Source organism: Capra hircus, chromosome 10, assembly GCF_001704415.2.
Source record: "Capra hircus breed San Clemente chromosome 10, ASM170441v1, whole genome shotgun sequence".
NCBI classification, from domain to species: Eukaryota; Metazoa; Chordata; class Mammalia; order Artiodactyla; family Bovidae; genus Capra; species Capra hircus.
In genome coordinates this window covers 44,838,551-44,857,366 of record NC_030817.1, presented here as the reverse complement: position 1 = coordinate 44,857,366, position 18,816 = coordinate 44,838,551, and the positions used below count along the sequence as shown (strand labels likewise).

General features: G+C 38.4%; 1 protein-coding gene across 3 annotated transcripts in view; it reads right to left on the bottom strand.

Moving 5' to 3' along the window:
- Positions 1 to 18,816, bottom strand: part of MAPK6 (mitogen-activated protein kinase 6) — a 33,405-nt gene that overhangs the window by 2,396 nt on the left and 12,193 nt on the right. For 2 of the 3 annotated variants that reach the window (XM_018054206.1, XM_005685763.3), the window contains exons 2-5: positions 10,770 to 11,956; positions 9,233 to 9,377; positions 5,824 to 5,988; positions 976 to 1,177 (exon numbers count right to left, since the gene is read on the bottom strand). In XM_018054206.1, the coding sequence (XP_017909695.1) occupies positions 976 to 1,177; positions 5,824 to 5,988; positions 9,233 to 9,377; positions 10,770 to 11,324 (1,067 nt within the window). In that variant the 5' untranslated portion in view covers positions 11,325 to 11,956. Of the gene's footprint in view, positions 1 to 975; positions 1,178 to 5,823; positions 5,989 to 9,227; positions 9,378 to 10,769; positions 11,957 to 18,816 lie in introns of those variants that run through there. The other variant, XM_018054207.1, reaches the window with a different exon arrangement.

Here is an 18,816-nt window from a genome sequence, read left to right as displayed (position 1 = left end):
GGTATATGATTTCACTTTCAAATTTACTGCCTGCCTTTTGGGTCAAAGCACTATGCTTACTAGGTCTATGAGGAGAATAATAAGAGTATTAAGTCATATAAGAATTTATAATCTTAATGGATAGGTAAGCCTTGTTACTATATAAAGCGATATGATGCAATGGAGCATATAATTATATAAACTTCACATAAAGCCACACCTCAGTGGCTGGCAGGTCTACAGTTCAATTTTAAAATTTCTACAAACGTAATTTCACACACGGGGAAAAAAAAACCTTTATGGCCACAAAATGTAGATTTCTAATTTCAATCAGGTGCCATACAGATTTTCACTCTCTGGTAACAAAGCAGACTAGAAGAAGGCTTGCTGGAACTCATCCCCACAAGCAGAACAAAACAAGTCTCCATGTAAATGTGTTACTGAATGGGGTATCCTCTTACTGACACATTCCAGCAAGGTGCCCACACTACAACCAAGCAGAGGCAGACTAAGACACAAGCGAAAACAGTGGCAGTTGAACAGAAGAGAATAGAAAAGAAATCAGATGACTTAACTAATAAGTATGGTAGAAAATGTCGAGATTGGAAGACATCTGGGTATGTGTGAAACAACTATATATAGATAGTAGAAATGTTCATTTAGATGGTTGGCAGATATGTTTGATCATAAATACTTCAACATTTTAGGAGTTAAAAAATGCAGCAAGTAAACAAACTAATTTCAACGTTAACTACTTCTTGTTCCAAAGTAGCATTTAACTTTTCCCATTATATATATACTAAGCAGTAACTATTAAATATTGAAATTACATAAAGGCTATTCAAAGACAGCAATAAGTTTAGCAGACATCCAAAAAGACCATTTCTAAATTTTTAAGATTTTTACATTGTCTTATCATATACAATTTAAAATAAAACTCACTAAATTATGTTTTATTGAAAACAAAAGCTTTTCCTAATTTAGGGTCAGTTTTACCTTTCCCAGTTATAAATGTGACTATGAGTTTCATCCATAAGCAAAATATCATCAACTTCATCTTCAATATGAAAAGGATGACTTGAGATTGGCTCATCCATTGGAAAAGAATAAATGCTCATGTAAGGATGGGAAAGCGCTTCTTCTGCTGTCAACCGATCCATGGGGCTGAATGTCAAAATTTGTTCCAGGAAATCCAGTGCTACAAGAGGAAGAAAAAAACCTTAACTGTACTGGAGGTCCACCAACCCATAAAGAAAAAAAGGGATTACACAATTAAAAGGTAAGTTAATTTAAGTTCTGTCAGAGAAACAAAACAACATACCTGATTCACTGATTAAAAAGACATGTGTCCAAGAAACAAAGTACGTGTTGAAATATATCCCAATCTCATATTATGGCCAATTATAAAGGAAAAAGAATATATGAAGTTGAACCATATGAAATTTTCCTTTTTGTCAGTCAAAAACAGTCAAATAACAGCAATTTCATATGGCATAACCTGATACATAGGTCCTAATTTCAGCTCTGCAACTCACTAGTTAGCTGGATTATTAGCTATGTGGAACCGGAGAGGTTAAACGTGCTGAACTTCCATTTCTTCATGTGTAGAATGGATACAGAGGTAGGTATAAGGTATAAAAATGAAATGTATAGTGTTTAGTGCTCAATATAAAGCCCTTTGCTCCCCTTACCTCACTGACCAGCTGTTCTAATTTTGTTGACTTCTGTTTCACACCAATCATACTACTGCAGATCACATAATGCATTTGATCACTTTAGAGCTACAGCATAGCTACCACAAACCCAGTTCTTTTCACCAACTCAGATTGCATCACTCTGTCACCAGCCCTCCACCACCACCACACACTTGAATGCCTTATGAGTTATACCATCTTAAAGTCTGAACCATTCCCACCTTCCACTTTTTCTGTTTCCTAGTTATACAGTACTGATAAAAGCTGGATATATATATATATAAAAGCTCTCTACAGATTCACACATACTGTGGAATTTCAACTGGCCTTTGAAATGGCTCAGCAATGTTCCTCACCATTTCTTTATGCTCTCAATCTTCTCATTATTCTTAGCAGATAAACCTTCTTCACATTTACCTCAATCCCTACTTCTTCACTCTGGCCTGTCACACATCTACTGATCCTTGCCTTCTATCTCAACGGAAAGGCTGGTCATCACTTCTGTAAAACTAAGCTACACTCTAGAAAGGACCTTATTCTCAACTCCCAATCTCTCATTAATATTAAAAGTAGATGACATTTATACAGCCATTTATATTCCACAGAGTGCTTCACTACATTATCTCATTCAATCCTCAGATCAGTCCAATGAAGTACTAAAGAGAAGAAAGGTAAGGCTCCTTGTTATTCCTACCCTTCAGTGGCCCAGGGCTGAGGTTCCTGCCTATGCTCCACCTTTTCCCCACCTGCCACAGATATGCAGATGACACCACGCTTATGGCAGAAAGTGAAGAGGAACTAAAAAGCCTCTTGATGAAAGTGAAAGAGGAGAGTGAAAAGTTGGCTTAAAGCTCAACATTCAGAAAACAAACATCATGGCATCCGGTCCCATCACTTCATGGGAAATAGATGGGGAAACAGTGGAAACAGTGTCAGACTTTATTTTTGGGGGCTCCAAAATCACTGCAGATGGTGACTGCAGCCATGAAATTAAAAGACGCTTACTCCTTGGAAGAAAAGTTATGACCAACCTAGACAGTATATTCAAAAGCAGAGACATTACTTTGCCGACTAAGGTCTGTCTAGTCAAGGCTATGGTTTTTCCTGTGGTCATATATGGATGTGAGAGTTGGACTGTGAAGAAGGCTGAGTGCTGAAGAATTGATGCTTTTGAACTGTGGTGTTGGAGAAGACTCTTGAGAGTCCCTTGGACTGCAAGGAGATCCAATCAATCCATTCTAAAGCAGATTAGCCCTGGGGTTTCTTTGGAAGGAATGATGCTAAAGCTGAAACTCTAATACTCTGGCCACCTCATGCGAAGAGCTGACTCAATGGAAAAGACTCTGATGCTGGGAGGGATTGGGGGCAGGAGGAGAAGGGGACGACAGAGGATGAGATGGCTGGATGGCATCACTGACTCGATGGACGTGAGTCTGAGTGAACTCTGGGAGTTGGTGATGGACAGGGAGGCCTGGCATGCTGCGATTCACGGGGTTGCAAAGAGTCAGACACGACTGAGCGACTGAACTGAACTGGACCTAGGAAGTGATTTCATGATACATCAAGCTGTTCTTGGTTCTTCTGCAAGTCAGTGCCCCATATGTCTCAAGGCAAGAGACAATCTAAGGCACAGTTACAGACAGCTGACTCAGCATAACTGCCATTCTCAGAGTGAAACATGAGAGGAATATACTCTAGAATCCCTAAAACTGATGGCAGGGAGAAATGGGAGGGCTAACAAACTAGTCAGGCTGCACTCCCAAATGTATGCAAATAAAAAACATTTCCATCATCATGAAAATTCTATTGGATAGCCCTGCTCTAGAGGAAATCAGTCTATTTACTACAATGGTATGCTAAGATAAAGAAATAAGTTGTAAATTATAGAGAAAGGGAGGATAAAAGGTAACCATGAAGGAAAATTTAAAAGATTGTGTATCCACTTAAAGACATTAACCAGTACAGGGTTCCAGTAGTCTTAATGTGTCAGTTCACATGTACTTAATCTTGTTTGCTTTTTCCCTCTGAAGATCATGAATAGAATGTGAGAAAGGAACATATACTACTCTAAGAGTTCCCCAATGCTCAGAAGGTAGCCCCCCCGCAAACAAAATTCCAGTGTTAATGAAGAAGAAACTTGCAGGGCACATCTGTGTAACGAGTCCTTAGCTTCAGGAGCTGTAAACACTCTGCACTGGAAACTTGCAGGGCACATCTATGTAACGAGTCCTTAGCTTCAGGAACTGTGAACACTCTGCACTGCATTTGTAGCGAGTGCAGCTGGCACTAGTGGTAAAGAGTCTGCCTGTCAATGCGTAAGACGCAGCAGACGTAGGTTTGATCCCTGGGTCGGGAAGATCCCCTGGAGCAGAAAATGGCAACTCACTGCAGTATTCTTGCCTGAAAAATCCTGTGGACAGAGAAGCCTGATGGGCTACAGTCCATGGGGTCACAAAGAGTTGGACATGAATGAGTACATGCGTGCACCCACACACACACACAGAGTTCTATCACTTATGAAAATCAAGAATCCTTGTCCAATGGTTACTTTTAATGAATCTATTATCAAAGACATTCGTTCAACACATTATGAATAAATCCCAGACACCAACTACATATTCAGGTTAGTTCACAGCTGACTAATGAGGGCAAGGGAAAAGAAGATTCAAATTTAATTAGGTTACAAATGCTTCAACAGCAACATTCTGTATTCCTAGCTTGCCTCTTTTGATAAGACTCAGCAAAGGCAACAATGACTCTGAGCCAATCCCTGAGCACTCTCTCTCAACTTGGCTGAGCAGGGTCATACCTGCAGAGCAGACACATGTCCTGCTTGCCTCCCTACCTCTGGATTCTGATTTAACATTCTGCACTTTTTAAAGAATTCCAACAGACAACTCTGAGGCATAGTCAAGTGCTACGTGACTGCCGTTCAGTTATGAATAAGGATGCTATCATGACAGCGGCAACAAGATCAGGAGTCAGAAGCTCAGCAATATATTACTAACTGTTAAGATACTCTAAAAGATGGGTTAAAAATGTAGTATTCCTGAAAAGGAAGCTTATGAAACCTGTTGAAATTAAATACAGTTGCTTCCTTTTCATTCAGGCATTTACTAATGAGTTCCAAGCATAGCTGAGGGGAAAAAACATGACATCCACTGCCTATTTCTCAAAACACTTGCTAAGTTAAAGCACTTTGATACACATTAGCCTTAACTTAACTACATAATGATCAGAGTGGGTGATGTGAACAATAAATGTATAATTAAGAGAAAGTTTAAGATGTTTAGGAAACTGTATCTCGCTAACTTTATGACTCAGAAAAGAACTATCACAATTCTGGGATGGATACAGCTAAATACAGTACAATAATCCTTAAAGGTATGATACAGTCAACTTTTAAGGATGATATTTTTCATTTCTAATCCTCTTCTTTTAAAAAATGTTTTCTTATTACAGATAACTATTAACAACATTTAGATTTTTGTATCTTATTTGTATCAACAAACCCTAAAGATACATCTCTCCATTCTGATGTATGAAATTAACTGCTTTAGTGATCAATGAAGTTTTGATTCTCTCCATGTTCCTATTACTTTCAAGTCTGCACAAACTGTCACATTTAGCACCCAGTATTACCAACACCAATCTGCAATCTTTTATGTAACAAGTTTGTTCATATGTAGTTTTGATCTTTCCTCCATCTCTTCCTTGCTCTAAAACCCTTGCTTTCCTTCAACTCAATTCCCTCTTTCATATCTAAATCACACTCGTATTTGAACCCTTACTTACTTATCATATAACCCTCAGAGAATCCCATTCCAGCTCAGCGACAGTCAGTGATAAACATGTTCACCTAGCAGAGACGATCAGAAGTAAAAGTTGGAAAAGCATACGGAGTCAGAACTAGGCAAGAGGGGTACACTGGAATCTGGAAAATTACTCAGAGCAAAGAAAAGATTCCCAGCCTAAGTGCCTGGCTATAAAAAGGAAAGCGAGAGCTGAAGTTTTAGGTGTACTCTGAATGCCTAAAGACTGTTTGGGAGAATGCCACATCTATAACAATAAAAAGCTAAAGCTTCCCTACATACATCCTGCTCACACATAAACACACCATTACATGATGGTTACTTTTCAGCTATAGTACCTTCTCGACTAATTCCTGGAAGCAGCTGAGTTAAAGGTTTGTGTGGCTCAGTCATGTCATTTCTAATGTAAACTGGAATTACGCTGAGAAGCTCCTGACGATCTTCCTCATGGACAACAGGAATAGATTCTAAAATCAGCTGCATCTGTTCAAGTTCATGTGCACCTAGATGAGATTAAAAAATACCAAATGTAACATTAATAAACACATTTCTCAATGTTTAACCTATTGGCAATAAACATTCTAAAGCTACAGGAAACTAACAGAACTGTAATGACCATCGAAGGGGAAAATGGTTTTAACTGCATCATTAATCAGCTACTGCTTTGAACATCATCATCAATCTGCTCAAAAATAAATTATCTTTTTCAAATTCTGCTCATTGATACGTTCAGTTTTAGCTGCTTTGTTTCCGTAAGAAATTGACTTGAAGTCTGGCCTCATATTAAGGTATCACAAAGTAGCGAAAAAAGCAATAAACTGAAATTTTAAAAGATGAGATTCTAGTCTCAACCATACATACTAATTAATTAACTCACTATAACTCGGAGAATAGCTAACACAGTGATGACTTAATTTCACTATCAATAAAATAAAGCCTTAACTAGATTTGTGAAACAGAAAGTTTTATAGTTATGGATTAGGCTCAGTTAACATTCCAGAATTACTATTAAAGAAATAAAAGGGGAAACTTCAGGCTAAATGGGCAGCTAACATTAAAAAAAAAAAAAAAATTCATTTGTTTTTCCACTTATGTCTAGAAACTCATTCAACAATCAAAAATTTTCTTGAGTGCCTACCATGAGCAAGGCACTTTAAAATACACCTGTGAAACAAAACTGACCAGATTCCTGCCTTCGCAGAGCTCACAGTATAATGGAGGAAGACAGACAACTTCTGTAAACATTTACATCAAACAGTGTCAAATGAAGAAAATTAGAGTAAGCTAAGGAGGACAGAAAGTGAAGAGGAACCAAAAAGCCTCTTGATGAAAGTTAAAGAGGAGAGTGAAAAAGTTGGCTTAAAGCTCAGTATTCAGAAAACGAAGATCATGGCATCTGGTCCCATCACTTCATGGCAAGCAGATGGGGAAACAGTTGACACAGTGGCTGACTTTATTTTGGGGGGCTCCAAAATCACTGCAGATGGTGACTACAGCCATGAAATTAAAAGATGCTTACTCCTTGGAAAGAAAGTTATGACCAACCTAAATAGCATATTGAAAAGCAGAGACATTACTTTGCCAACAAAGGTCCATCTAGTTAAGGCTATGGTTTTTCCAGTGGTCATGTATGGATGCGAGAGTTGGACTGTGAAGAAGGCTGAGCGCCGAAGAATTGATGCTTTTGAACTGTGGTGTTGGAGAAGACTCTTGAGAGTCCCTTGGATTGCAAGGAGATCCGACCAGTCCATTCTAAAGGAGATCAGTCCTGGGTGTTTTTTGGAAGGAATGATGCTAAAGCTGAAACTCCAATACTTTGGCCATCTCATGCAAAGAGTTGACTCATTGGAAAAGACTCTGATGCTGGGAGGAATTGGGGGCAGGAGGAGAAGGGGACGACAGAGGATGAGATGGCTGGATGGCATCACCGACTTGATGGACATGAGTCTGAGTGAACTCTGGGAGTTGGTGATGGACAGGGAGGCCTGGTGTGCTGCGATTCATGGGGTTGCAAAGAGTCGGACACGACTGAGCGACTGAACTGAACTGAACTGAACTGAAGGGGGACAGAGAGCACTGTTAGGAGTACAGTTAATTTATATTAACAACCCCTTGGTTGTTATGACCATATCATCCTTATGACCAAGGAAGGCCTCACTGAGAAGCTGACAAGGAAGTTAGGTAATATACCATACATTCATTAAGAGGAAGGGAGTTCCAGGAAGATGAGAAAGGGCCCAAAGGCCTAGAGGAGACAGCGGGCTTGGTGTGTCCAAGAAAGAACAATTAGGCAAGTGTAGCTGAAGTACAGTGACTCAGGAAAGTGACAAGAGATGAGCCCAGTGGAACCATAACACTGAGAGTTTACATCATTCTGAATTAGATAATAAACCATTACAGAGTTCTGAACAGAGAAATGCCATGAGCTATGTTTTCAGAAAACTACTATGTGGCTATGTCGTAACTAGACCACAGACAAGAAGAGTTAAAGCAGTAAAGCCAGTTAAGACATCATGTGTTAGACTAGGAAAGGCAGAATGGCTTCCTCGACTGGGAGGATGAGAGTAGTGAAAGGGATACTAGCAGTACGATTCAAGATATACTTTAAAGAAACAGCCCATAAGACCTATTAAGGAGAAAAGTGAAAGACGATGCCAAGATTTTGGCCTGAGCAACTAAGAAGTGGGACTGGTTTACTAAGATGAGGAAGACAGCAGAAAGAGGAAGTATGAGGGAGAGATATCAGGAGGTCAGTTTTGGATAAGTTAAATTTGAGATGCCATTAAACATCTAAGTGGAGATACTGAGTAAGACCAAAAAACAAGGCTAGGGCACTTACTATAGGTTAAAAATACACAGATTTCCAGTGAATGCTTAGGCCTTGCCTTTTATCACTATTAATATGAGGCCCATCCTAACCAATAGATTTCCCTCATTCTGCTTTTACTGAATGGTTCACAAACCTACTGAAAAGGTTTTAGGAGGGAACTAAAACTGAGCTCATTTCATAAGCATTTCTGTTTAATTAAATGTTTAAAGTGTACAAAGATTTAAAATAAAAAATTGTTTTATTTAGATTTGTTTTAATCCACCTTAACTCAAAACTTTCTCATGCACTTTTTTAGATTCCCTCATAGCACCAAACTCATTATAAAATTGGTTGTTTCTGAAATATCACATCAGTCAGGCCAACAGGATATGGCAGTTCAAGCAACAGGGTTAACACAGGTATCATTTAACAAAACCGACCGACAAATATTGATCTATAAAATAGGAAATTATGTTTAACAAATAAAGACATATACAAAAGAAACACTAGAATTCAGACTAACTTTACCGAACAATCCAGTGAATATGTAAATGTTCTCAATCTTTAAAATACCATTTTATCTTTTCATTTTAATAGTTTCAGTTCAGTTCAGTCGCTCAGTCGTGTCTGACTCTTTGCGACCCCATGAATCGCAGCACACCAGGCCTCCCTGTCCATCACCAACTCCTGGAGTTCATTCAGACTCACGTCCATCGAGTCAGTGATGCCATCCAGCCATCTCATCCTCGGTCGTCCCCTTCTCCTCCTGCCTCCAAATCCCTCCCAGCATCAGAGTCTTTTCCAATGAGTCAACTCTTCGCATTAATAGTTTAGACTATAATAAATTGGTTTAAATCTTACATAAATCTTGATTCACAGAAATATATGAAATTATTTCTCCGTGGGATAATTTTCCCATTTATTTTAAAATTTCTAACCTGCAAAGAGGGTTTTACCAGTCAGCATTTCAGCAAAGATGCAGCCTGCAGCCCACATGTCAATGGCTTTAGTATAATTATTAGGAGAAAGTAAAAGACGCGGAGATCTGTACCATTTAGTAACCAATCCTTCAGAAAGATGACCCTGAAAAAGAAACAAAAATATACTTTTTACTTTAGCTGAATAACAGTACGTAAAACATGATTCATTAAAGAGCCCTTAATCTAAAAACAAATTATAACTGTAAAATCCTTAAACAGCACTGGTGGCTTCTATGCTTATCTTCAAGGCTCTTGCACTGCTGAGGCTGTATGGAGATTAAACTCCTCCGTAACATATCATCTATAACATGATATTCTCATGAAGTATTCCGACCAAAGAGTACTGTAAGGATTCAGTGTTAACTCTAGGGCACATATTCCCGACAGGCTTGAGAAGAGAAGCTATTTATCACTTCAAGTCAACAATGAGGCAGGTATGCTTTAAATCAATGAGAGAAAGCCAGGAAAGAGTACCAAAGGTGAGCTATTTATAAAGCAATGCCAGCCTCCTCACTGACAAACCAGGGGACCTGGCTATACTGCACACGCCATTTCTAATCAATTTCACTACTTTACATTTATGAAGTATTTGACAAAAACAGTTAAACATAGGTTGCCTTGTTTCATTCTAAAAATAATGCTGAGAAAATATGAAAGTAGATAGTAACACTCAGGTTAAGGAGTCTGCAGGTCATATAGTTTAGCTGGATGTAGAAATGGAACTCAATTTTAGATAGTGTAACTCCTAGTTCAGTGTTCTATCCACAATACTTCACTGTTATCCATAAAGATGTGGCGATCCATTTCATTTTGGTACTCAATTTCGATCCTGAAGTTTTTTTAAAGTTAAGTTATACTCAATGTAAGATGATACATGCAAATACCAAGATGTGTCTTAGATGTATGCTATGGGAAGCCAAGCAAGCAGGCTTCCCAGGGATGGTTTATACCAAAACAACTCCATTTTTACATTTTAAACATCAGGGTCCCACGTATGATTTCATTTCAAAACTAAAAAACTAAAACTAAAGAGTTCAGCTCAAAAAATGTCATTAATTTCCTGTACAAAAGCAAATTTATTTAAGGGAAAGTTACTATGAATTCTTCCGCCTATTCTTACTGCCTACTTTATGTTTGTGCAAATTTAGATTTCAAACTAAGTTTGCTAAACAAGGCATAAGAGAAGAGTATATCCAAACAAACAAAAAAAAGTAAAAGTTGAAACAATAACCTTCTGCCCTAAACACATGATATATCCTACTTTTAAGTAAGAGAGAATTTCAGTTATTACAAATAACCAGAATTTGTATTTAACTAGGATCCCATTCCACCTTCACTTCAAACACAGGGAGATCGTGAATGGAAAAAAGGTAGTATGCAGAGTTTAATACAATTAACTACAAATTCTGCCACCACGCACAAAGGAAATTACAAGCACCTGTTTCTGATGATGTGTATCAATTTAGAGGTCTGTCTCAACTGACTTAACACATACCTTATGGGAATAATGGGGATCCATGATCCGTGCAAGACCAAAGTCACCTATCTTCAGCACCAAGTCTTCAGTATTAATGAAAAGATTCGCTGGTTTGAGGTCTCTGTGCAGCACGTTTGCTGAGTGAATGTATTTGAGCCCACGCAGCAGCTGATACATGAAAAGCCTGGCGTGCTCCTCCAGTAAAGGGCCCTGCTCCAGCACATTGGCCAAGTCCGTCTCCATGTACTCCTGAACAATGTAAACGCTGCTCAGTTCGGTAAGAGAGCCCACGTCATCCGACAACTGGCTTCCACTAGGACCAAGAATTTCAAACACCTTCACAATGTTATCGTGGTCAAGTCTTCTAATAATTTTGATTTCACGTAGAGCATGTTTGACACTCTGGGGATCAGTAAGGACAATTTTCTTGATGGCTACTCTTTTGTCACAGTCATTGTCTACAGCAGAAAAAACCAAGCCATTGCCTCCACAACCCAATGGTTTTAAGTCCATATACCTAGAGCCCAGATCAAAACCATGAATGTTCATGAGACTTTCAAATTTCTCTGCCATTTTGAAACCCTTAACTATTGGCTTTTCCTTTCAAATTGTTGAACTTGTGTGAACAAGGAAGAAAACTGGCATCAAAAGGAAAGATCTTTTAAAAAGGGAGAAAAAAATAATTCTGCGTCCACAGCAAGATGGTTTCTTGATGCTCATTGCATATGCCAACCAGGCCTGTTGAGTTCCCCTTAGATTTAAAGCTCAAAAAGCTCTACTCATACTGAGAATTAAAAAGATTGCAGTACTCATAGTTCAAGAAAGGGACAACTCTGCAGACATTTAAAGAAAACACTCAAGAAACTCAAACGGAATGAAATGACATACTATGCACTCAGATTTACTGTGCTGAAGGATTTAACATTTAACAAAAATGTGAATAAATATGCACACAATAGGCTTCTATGAACATTCTCCTCACAGTGCAGATACATTCAGTGTTGGACTGGTCCTGAGCAGCATCATTCTAAGGTGCTGGTAAGCGCTATTTCCGTTTTGCTTCTTTTCTTCCTCTGTTGCTGTATATTTCAACAGGAAGCCCTGGTGGCTGTTGGTTAACAGAAGATGTCTTTTGTTAGTGATCAGGTGGCTCCAGCTCACCACAATCACAATCAAAGCTACCGTCCATCTTACTCTGATACAACCTGGAGGATGAGAAAAAAGAAGGAAAAGAGTCACCACTGCAGGAAATGCTCTTTTAATCAACTTTATAAAATGACACAAACTGGGCATTTAGCTATAAGCTACCACTGGTGGTGTATTAAACTTACATACATCACTAAATGGAAAGATTACCCTTAATCAAAAATAGCTACCTATGTTGTAAGCAATTCACATGTGTTACTCAGGCTCCAGACCTCACTGTACTAGATTCTTTGTATTACCTAGGTCATTAGGTTGTATAATTTCTTAAATGCCAATGAGCAAAGGAAAAGTCCATAATATTTTTACAGAATTCTTTAGAATTTTTCAGTAAAGCATTTGCAACATTTTTCTAAAAATACATATATAATAACTTCAAGTGTTAGTTCATTAAAGGGCATGTTTATTTATTAACTCTGCCTGACAGAGTTAATGCCTGACAATACCTAATAAACAAAAATGTAGCAGTACAAATTAAGAAATTTGCCAAACATGCTCTTAAACTTACAAGGTGAACTTTGAAAGTTCACTTACACAGGGGTGAACTTAAACAGTGAATAAACCTATGAATAAAGCCTATGAAATGTTTAACTTCACTGATGATCAAAAATATCAAATTACTTCATGAAGATGATATTTCAGATTGGAAAAATAGTGTCTCAACTGCAAATATCAAGTCTGAAAAGGAATGTGGAAAAACAGGAACTTTCCTACAAAAATGGTGAGTTTACAAGGGACAGTTAGGGAGTTTGGGATTGACATGTATACAAAATGTTATAATTAAAATGGATAACCAACAAGAACCTACTGTAGAGCACAGAGAACTCTACTCAACATTATGTGGCAGCCAGGATAGGAGGGGAGAGTTTAGGGGAGAATGGATACATGTACATGTATGGCTGAGTCCCTTTGCTGTCCACCTTAAACTATCACATCATTATTAATCAGTTATACTCCAATTTAAAATAAAAAGTTAATAAAAAATTAAAACAAAATAAAGTTATCATAAAATATTGGGAAAGAGTAAGAACATCAAAAAACAATTTGGCATAAGTAAATAAATAAATATCATACCTATGACTTGGCAACTTTTCTTCAAGGAAAATTCCCTAGAGAAGTGCTTGCAAATGGATATACGGATGTTCATTTTTTTTTTTTTGGAATAGCAAAATAACAAAAATAGCCTAAACTTTCAACAATAAGAATAAATGAGTTATAGTCATACAGTGAACTACTATATAACAGTAAAAATGAATATGGCAGAAATCATCAAATATACACTAAATTTAAAAAGCAAACTGCATACAGAAATATACATGCTGCAACTAGTTATAGCAGGTGGATAAACATGCAAAATAAAGTTATTTTAAGGTACATTCAGATGTAGCAAAAGTATAAAAACATAAGATTGATAAATAACAAACGAAAGATAATAATCACCTTAGGAATGAAGAAAGAAACAAGAATGGGGCGGGGGGATTACACAGCATGCTTCAACCAATCTTTAATGTGTTATTTTTTAAAAAACAACTGAAGTATGACAAATTATTAGAATGTTATAGAATTAGGTAGACTGTAAATGAAGAGTTCATATTATAGGGGGAAACGCAGGCAGACAAAAAAGCAAAACACATATTAAATGGCAATAAGTGGTATGGAAAAATAAAATAGAGAAAAGAGACAAAGAGGGTAGTGAGGAAATGCCTCTCTGATAAGGTGTTACTGGAGCAAAGCTTTAAGGGAGGAAGTAAGGAGGTGGGTGGGCCTTAAGGATGTTATGTGGAAGTAATTGTTATAGACAGAGGGGGCTCCAATATAAAATAAAAAGTTTTAAAAAATCAAAATAAAATAAATTTATCATAAAATACTGGAAAAAAGTAAAAACAAAATAAAGTTATTAGGCATAAATAAATACACTAAGATGAGCATTTGTTTCATGTTCCAACTAGGAGACCAATGTAGTAGCTCATTTAAATGTATTAATACATGCCTATAAGCATGTAATACAGTCTAAAACGGAAAGGCTTCCTGCTGCTGACTTTTGACCTTAAAGCTAGTATAGCTACATATACAATGCTATTTCTCAATAATGAGTCTGAAAGGACTGGAAACAGGACAGCTGCAATAATCCTTGGTTCAAAGAGCTAATTATAATTATTTAAAGGCAGGAGAAACTTTATCAGTGAATGAAATAAAGCTGTCCATTCTGAACCTGAAGACATGACAACTTCCAATCACCTTCAGGTGTGGCTTAAGAATTGCTAGGACCAAACACATCCGCTATTTCACAGTGGTGAAGCTTCTATACAACAGAGGAATCTACCTTATTTCCCTGTCTGCTTCATTCATATTTCTATATACTTCACATGTGGAAATATATGATCCTGAAAAATAAAATAAGGTAACAGTATATGCTTCAATCTGAGCAAATCTTCAATTCTGAGAGATCCATAAATATGAAAAATTACTGTGAAAGAGAAAATGATAATACGAATAACTCAGAAACCAAGTAGATAAATGATCCCTCTTGCCCTGATGTAGACAATTCCTTAAAGCTCAGTCAAGGTTTAAGTTTTTGATAAATGTACATTTTTATGTCTAACAGACTTGACATAAGAATACTAAAACCTCTGAGTACTCTCATAAGCTTCTAGTTCACTAACACAGCAATCAGAGACAAGCAGAAATAACGCTTCACTAAAACACCACCACTCTCATCCACGAGAAAAGTACCACAGTAGAAACTCCATTCAGAGGATGAATTGAAGACTCAAGACCTCCATCCATATTGGCCCCTTTTCAATCTCAGTGAGATCAAGCAGCATTACAGACCAAAAAACAAATGTAAGGATGAGAATGTCCTTTCGGAAATCTCAAAGACACTGGTTATCATTTACAGGGGTAAAGAATGGGTAAAAATTCATTTCAGGGAAGGTAAGAGCTTGTGCCCAGGCTGAGAGCTACAGAGTTCTCACTACAGACTCAGATGATGCCTATACTGAAAGCCTTGAGCAAACTTTACAGAAATATGAGACCACAATCTTAAGAAAGAATGTAATATTTATCAACTAAACTGTAAGTCCACCAGACAGTGAGGACTGTACCAATTAAAAAACTGGGATGGGGGAGTGGCAGAGGAAGCATTGGGGAGTGCTTGCCTGTGTAGTTGCCTCACTGCTCTGTGAGTAGTGTTCTTCAAAGTCCTTCAGTATCTGTTAGACCAAAAGCTTTTTAGCACCTTTTCATCCAGGAGCTTGAAAAGTAAGCCCACCTTAATCAGTAAGTTGGAGGTAATGCCATACCTCTGTATGGTAAAGTGGATCTAGTAAATGCTTCCAATTCAGTCCCCTCCATTCAGCAAGTATTTGCTAATTGTGTTATGTACTTGTCAGCATCCTAAGCACTGCAGATAAAATGCTAAGTAAAAATAGGCTTGACTCCTGCCCTCATGAAGTTTATAGTACAGTTGGAAACAAACAATAAAAACGATAGGAAAAAAGGGAATGCAGGAGGGAAATAGCAGTACAGGATGCTGTGAGAGCCTAGACACTGGGTGATCTGACCTAATTAAAGCAGTCAGGATAGGTGCCTCTGGAAGCCATAAAAAGCCAAAGGCCTCCCATGCTCCTCCTTAGTGACCATGAAAACAGCTTCTTCCTTATCACTATGACCCTTACAGCAGTTACATTTCAAATCCTGATCTTGTCCAATCACCTCCATCTTTCACATCCACCAGGCAGTCATTGGGCATACAACTGCAACTAAGCTGGATCAGCAGATTACTGGTCAGGGCATCCTCCATCCACCTCAGCGACCTCTAGAATGTCTCATTTATACCATTTTCTCCACCATCTATCATGTTTAACTTCATAAAAGCAAAGTTCAAGGCTCAGACTCAAGATGTGCAGTTCTCCTTCCTTTTGCACTTTCTACACACTTCAAGGGAGGAAAGGGAAAACCAAGACAGGACAGTAACTTTAAAATGACCCTTCCCACCACCTTTTAAATTTCTATGTCTCCAAATGTTTCCCATTCCTACTAACCTGAGTGCTGATACTGTGTTGCTTGGAGAGAGATCACTGGTTAAGTTTTAATTAGATAAGCTGATGTTGCTTTGTTTTTAACAATTTGGTAAATAAAAATGAAGTGCAGAGAATGATTTATAAGAATGAAGTTGGCTCTTTGGTCTTCTTTTAGTGATTCACCATAACATGGAAGTAAAAGTTCTCTGTGTAGCCAGGCTGAGTACCAGCTTCCAACACTTACAAGATAGTTCCCTGAAACTACATTAGCCACAAATGTTGCCTCGAGCTTTTTCTTCCCTAAATTGCCTTCTGCTTTCTGTCACTTAGCTCACTCCATCACCAAGAGAAATGCAGGTACTGAGTCAGGCCTAAGTGTATGAAGTCATAAAACACAAAAGAAAGAAATAAAAAAGACAGTAGAATAACTTCACTCTGCTTTCATGCATTGGAGGAGGAAATGGCGACCCACTCGTGTTCCTGCCTGGAGAACCCCGGGGACGGGGGAGCCTGGTGGGCTGCCGTCTATGGGGTCGCACGGAATCGGACACGACTGAAGTGACTTAGCAGCAGCACCAGCAGCCTCACTTCCACGTTCTACAGAAATTCGATTTTCTTTCCTTTCTTATCCAGGAACAACTTGGTGTCAGCAAGTACAAAGTTTGAGGTGAGGGCCTTAAATATAAAGGTTATTTGCCTGATATTCTCTTCCATCTTCTATTCTGCTGCTTCTCAGGTTAAATGCTGATTTGGGTCATCTGGCCTGATCACATTCACTCACTCACTTACCCCCACCCCTCACCAGCTCTTGCCTATTTAGCTCTTCTCCAGGGTCAACTGAGTAACCTGAGTTAACCAGCATTCAGCCAGCCTCACATCTCAGCCAAAGCTCAGTTACTTTTGGAGAGAAGGGAAAGGTTGAGCTCTACTTACATTCACCTAGGACTGTTTCCTAACCCTGGCACAGAGAGGTGTTGTTATAGCAAATTCACCCTTCCCTAAGATCATGTTCTCAAGCTCTCATCAAAGCTACTAAGCTTCCAGGGCAGAGAAGGCCAAAGACTACAGCTTAACTGCTTGCTCATAGGCATTCCTGACAAAGCTCTTACTCCTAACGCAGGATAGCCCTCAGTTATCAGGGACCCCTCTCAGGATTTGGGCCTCAAGGAAGTCCGAAGTGCAAACCAGTGTCAGTGAATCATCTCAGGAACTCGGTGTGAGAGGGAGGACCTTAACACTTAAGCATCAAAGCCGAAGGGGCTTTTGCCTGCTATCAGTAACTACCATTAGCTACAGAGACAGACTTTCAAAGATGGATGCTTACATAGCTTCTAACAAAGTAACCAGTTTTTTAAAAACTTCTCTTCTAGTCCTAACTTCTGTTCTTAAATTGTCTGAACCTCTGCCTAAATGCATTTTAACATTAGGGACTTCAACCATTTAAAAGACCATTATAAGATAAACGTCATATGTTTATTTTGATGCTCGTATCTAGTTGCTATTTACTCTAGGTACTCACATTGGAATATCAGAACTTTACAGACCAGATAAACTAGTGACACGATCTCTAAAGACCCTTCCAATTCTAAAAATCTATGACCTATGAAAGCACAATACAATTTTCTAACCTGACTAGTTTTTGCTACTTAATACAGTAGGACACCCAGAATGGTGGAACTGTGATTGAAATTGCTATAAAATTAACATTAAACAAACAAAATCCCATCTACAAATTTATGGCTAGAAAATTTAAAATAATTATATTAATCCTTCAACCCCTTCCTATCTTCCTCCTGCCAGAGCCGTCATTTCTAAGACTCCTCTCCTAACCAATGGCAAGGAAACGCTGGGGCAAATACATAAGCAGAAGACACTTGGGCATCCTTCTTCTTCAAGTACCTTTGGAAATCTGAAGATTCCAACCAAACAAATATGAATACAAATTTCTATAGTTAGTCGAGAGACAGGTTATACAGTGTTACAGTAACAAATAACCCCCAAACCTCAGTGAGTAAAAAGACTTTTTAAGTCTGGCTCATGCAACAAGTGAAACATAGCTGTTATCTAAACTCCTGAAGGAGCTATATCACCTCTATCACAGCCACTCAATGTGCCAGAGGGAAAGAAATGAGAATATCTCACTGATACGTAACATTGTGCGTGCTCAGTCATGTCCAGCTGTTCACAACTCCATGGACTGTAGCCTGCCAGGCTCTTCTGTCTTAAGGATTATCCTGGCAAGAATACTGGAGTAGGTTGCCATGTCCTCCAGGGGATCTTCCTGATCCAGGGATAGAATCCACATATCCTGCACTGGGAGGCAGGATCTTTACCACCAATCCACCTGGACAGCCCCAGTGATTCATAAACCTTCGTCCAACAAATCATACACTTCACTTCTACTCATATTTTACTGACCAAAGCAGGTTACATGGTGGCACCAACTTCAATGCAGTAAGGAAATGTAATCCCAAAATGGTCCAGAAGCAGTTTTTAAGAGCTTTCAGTGTCTGTCTCAATTCTTCCATCCATCCACTACATTTTTATTCAACAAAACCTTGAGTGCTTATCAAATGCCAGGCACTGTCTTAGGTATTAAGGTATAGAAGGGATCAAAATCGTTTTAAAAAAAAAAAAAAAAGCCTCATGGAGCACATACTCCTAGAGCATTGTATTCCACTGCAGTAGATTCCATTGTAGTAGACTTCTCTCTGTCCCACTAGGCTTGCTTTCTCTTTTCTATAGCATTTTCCTTCCTTTGTCTTTTGCCATCCATCCCCAATCTCATTTAATTTACCAACTAATCTTCAAATCCTCCAATATTCATTTTCTAGGGCACC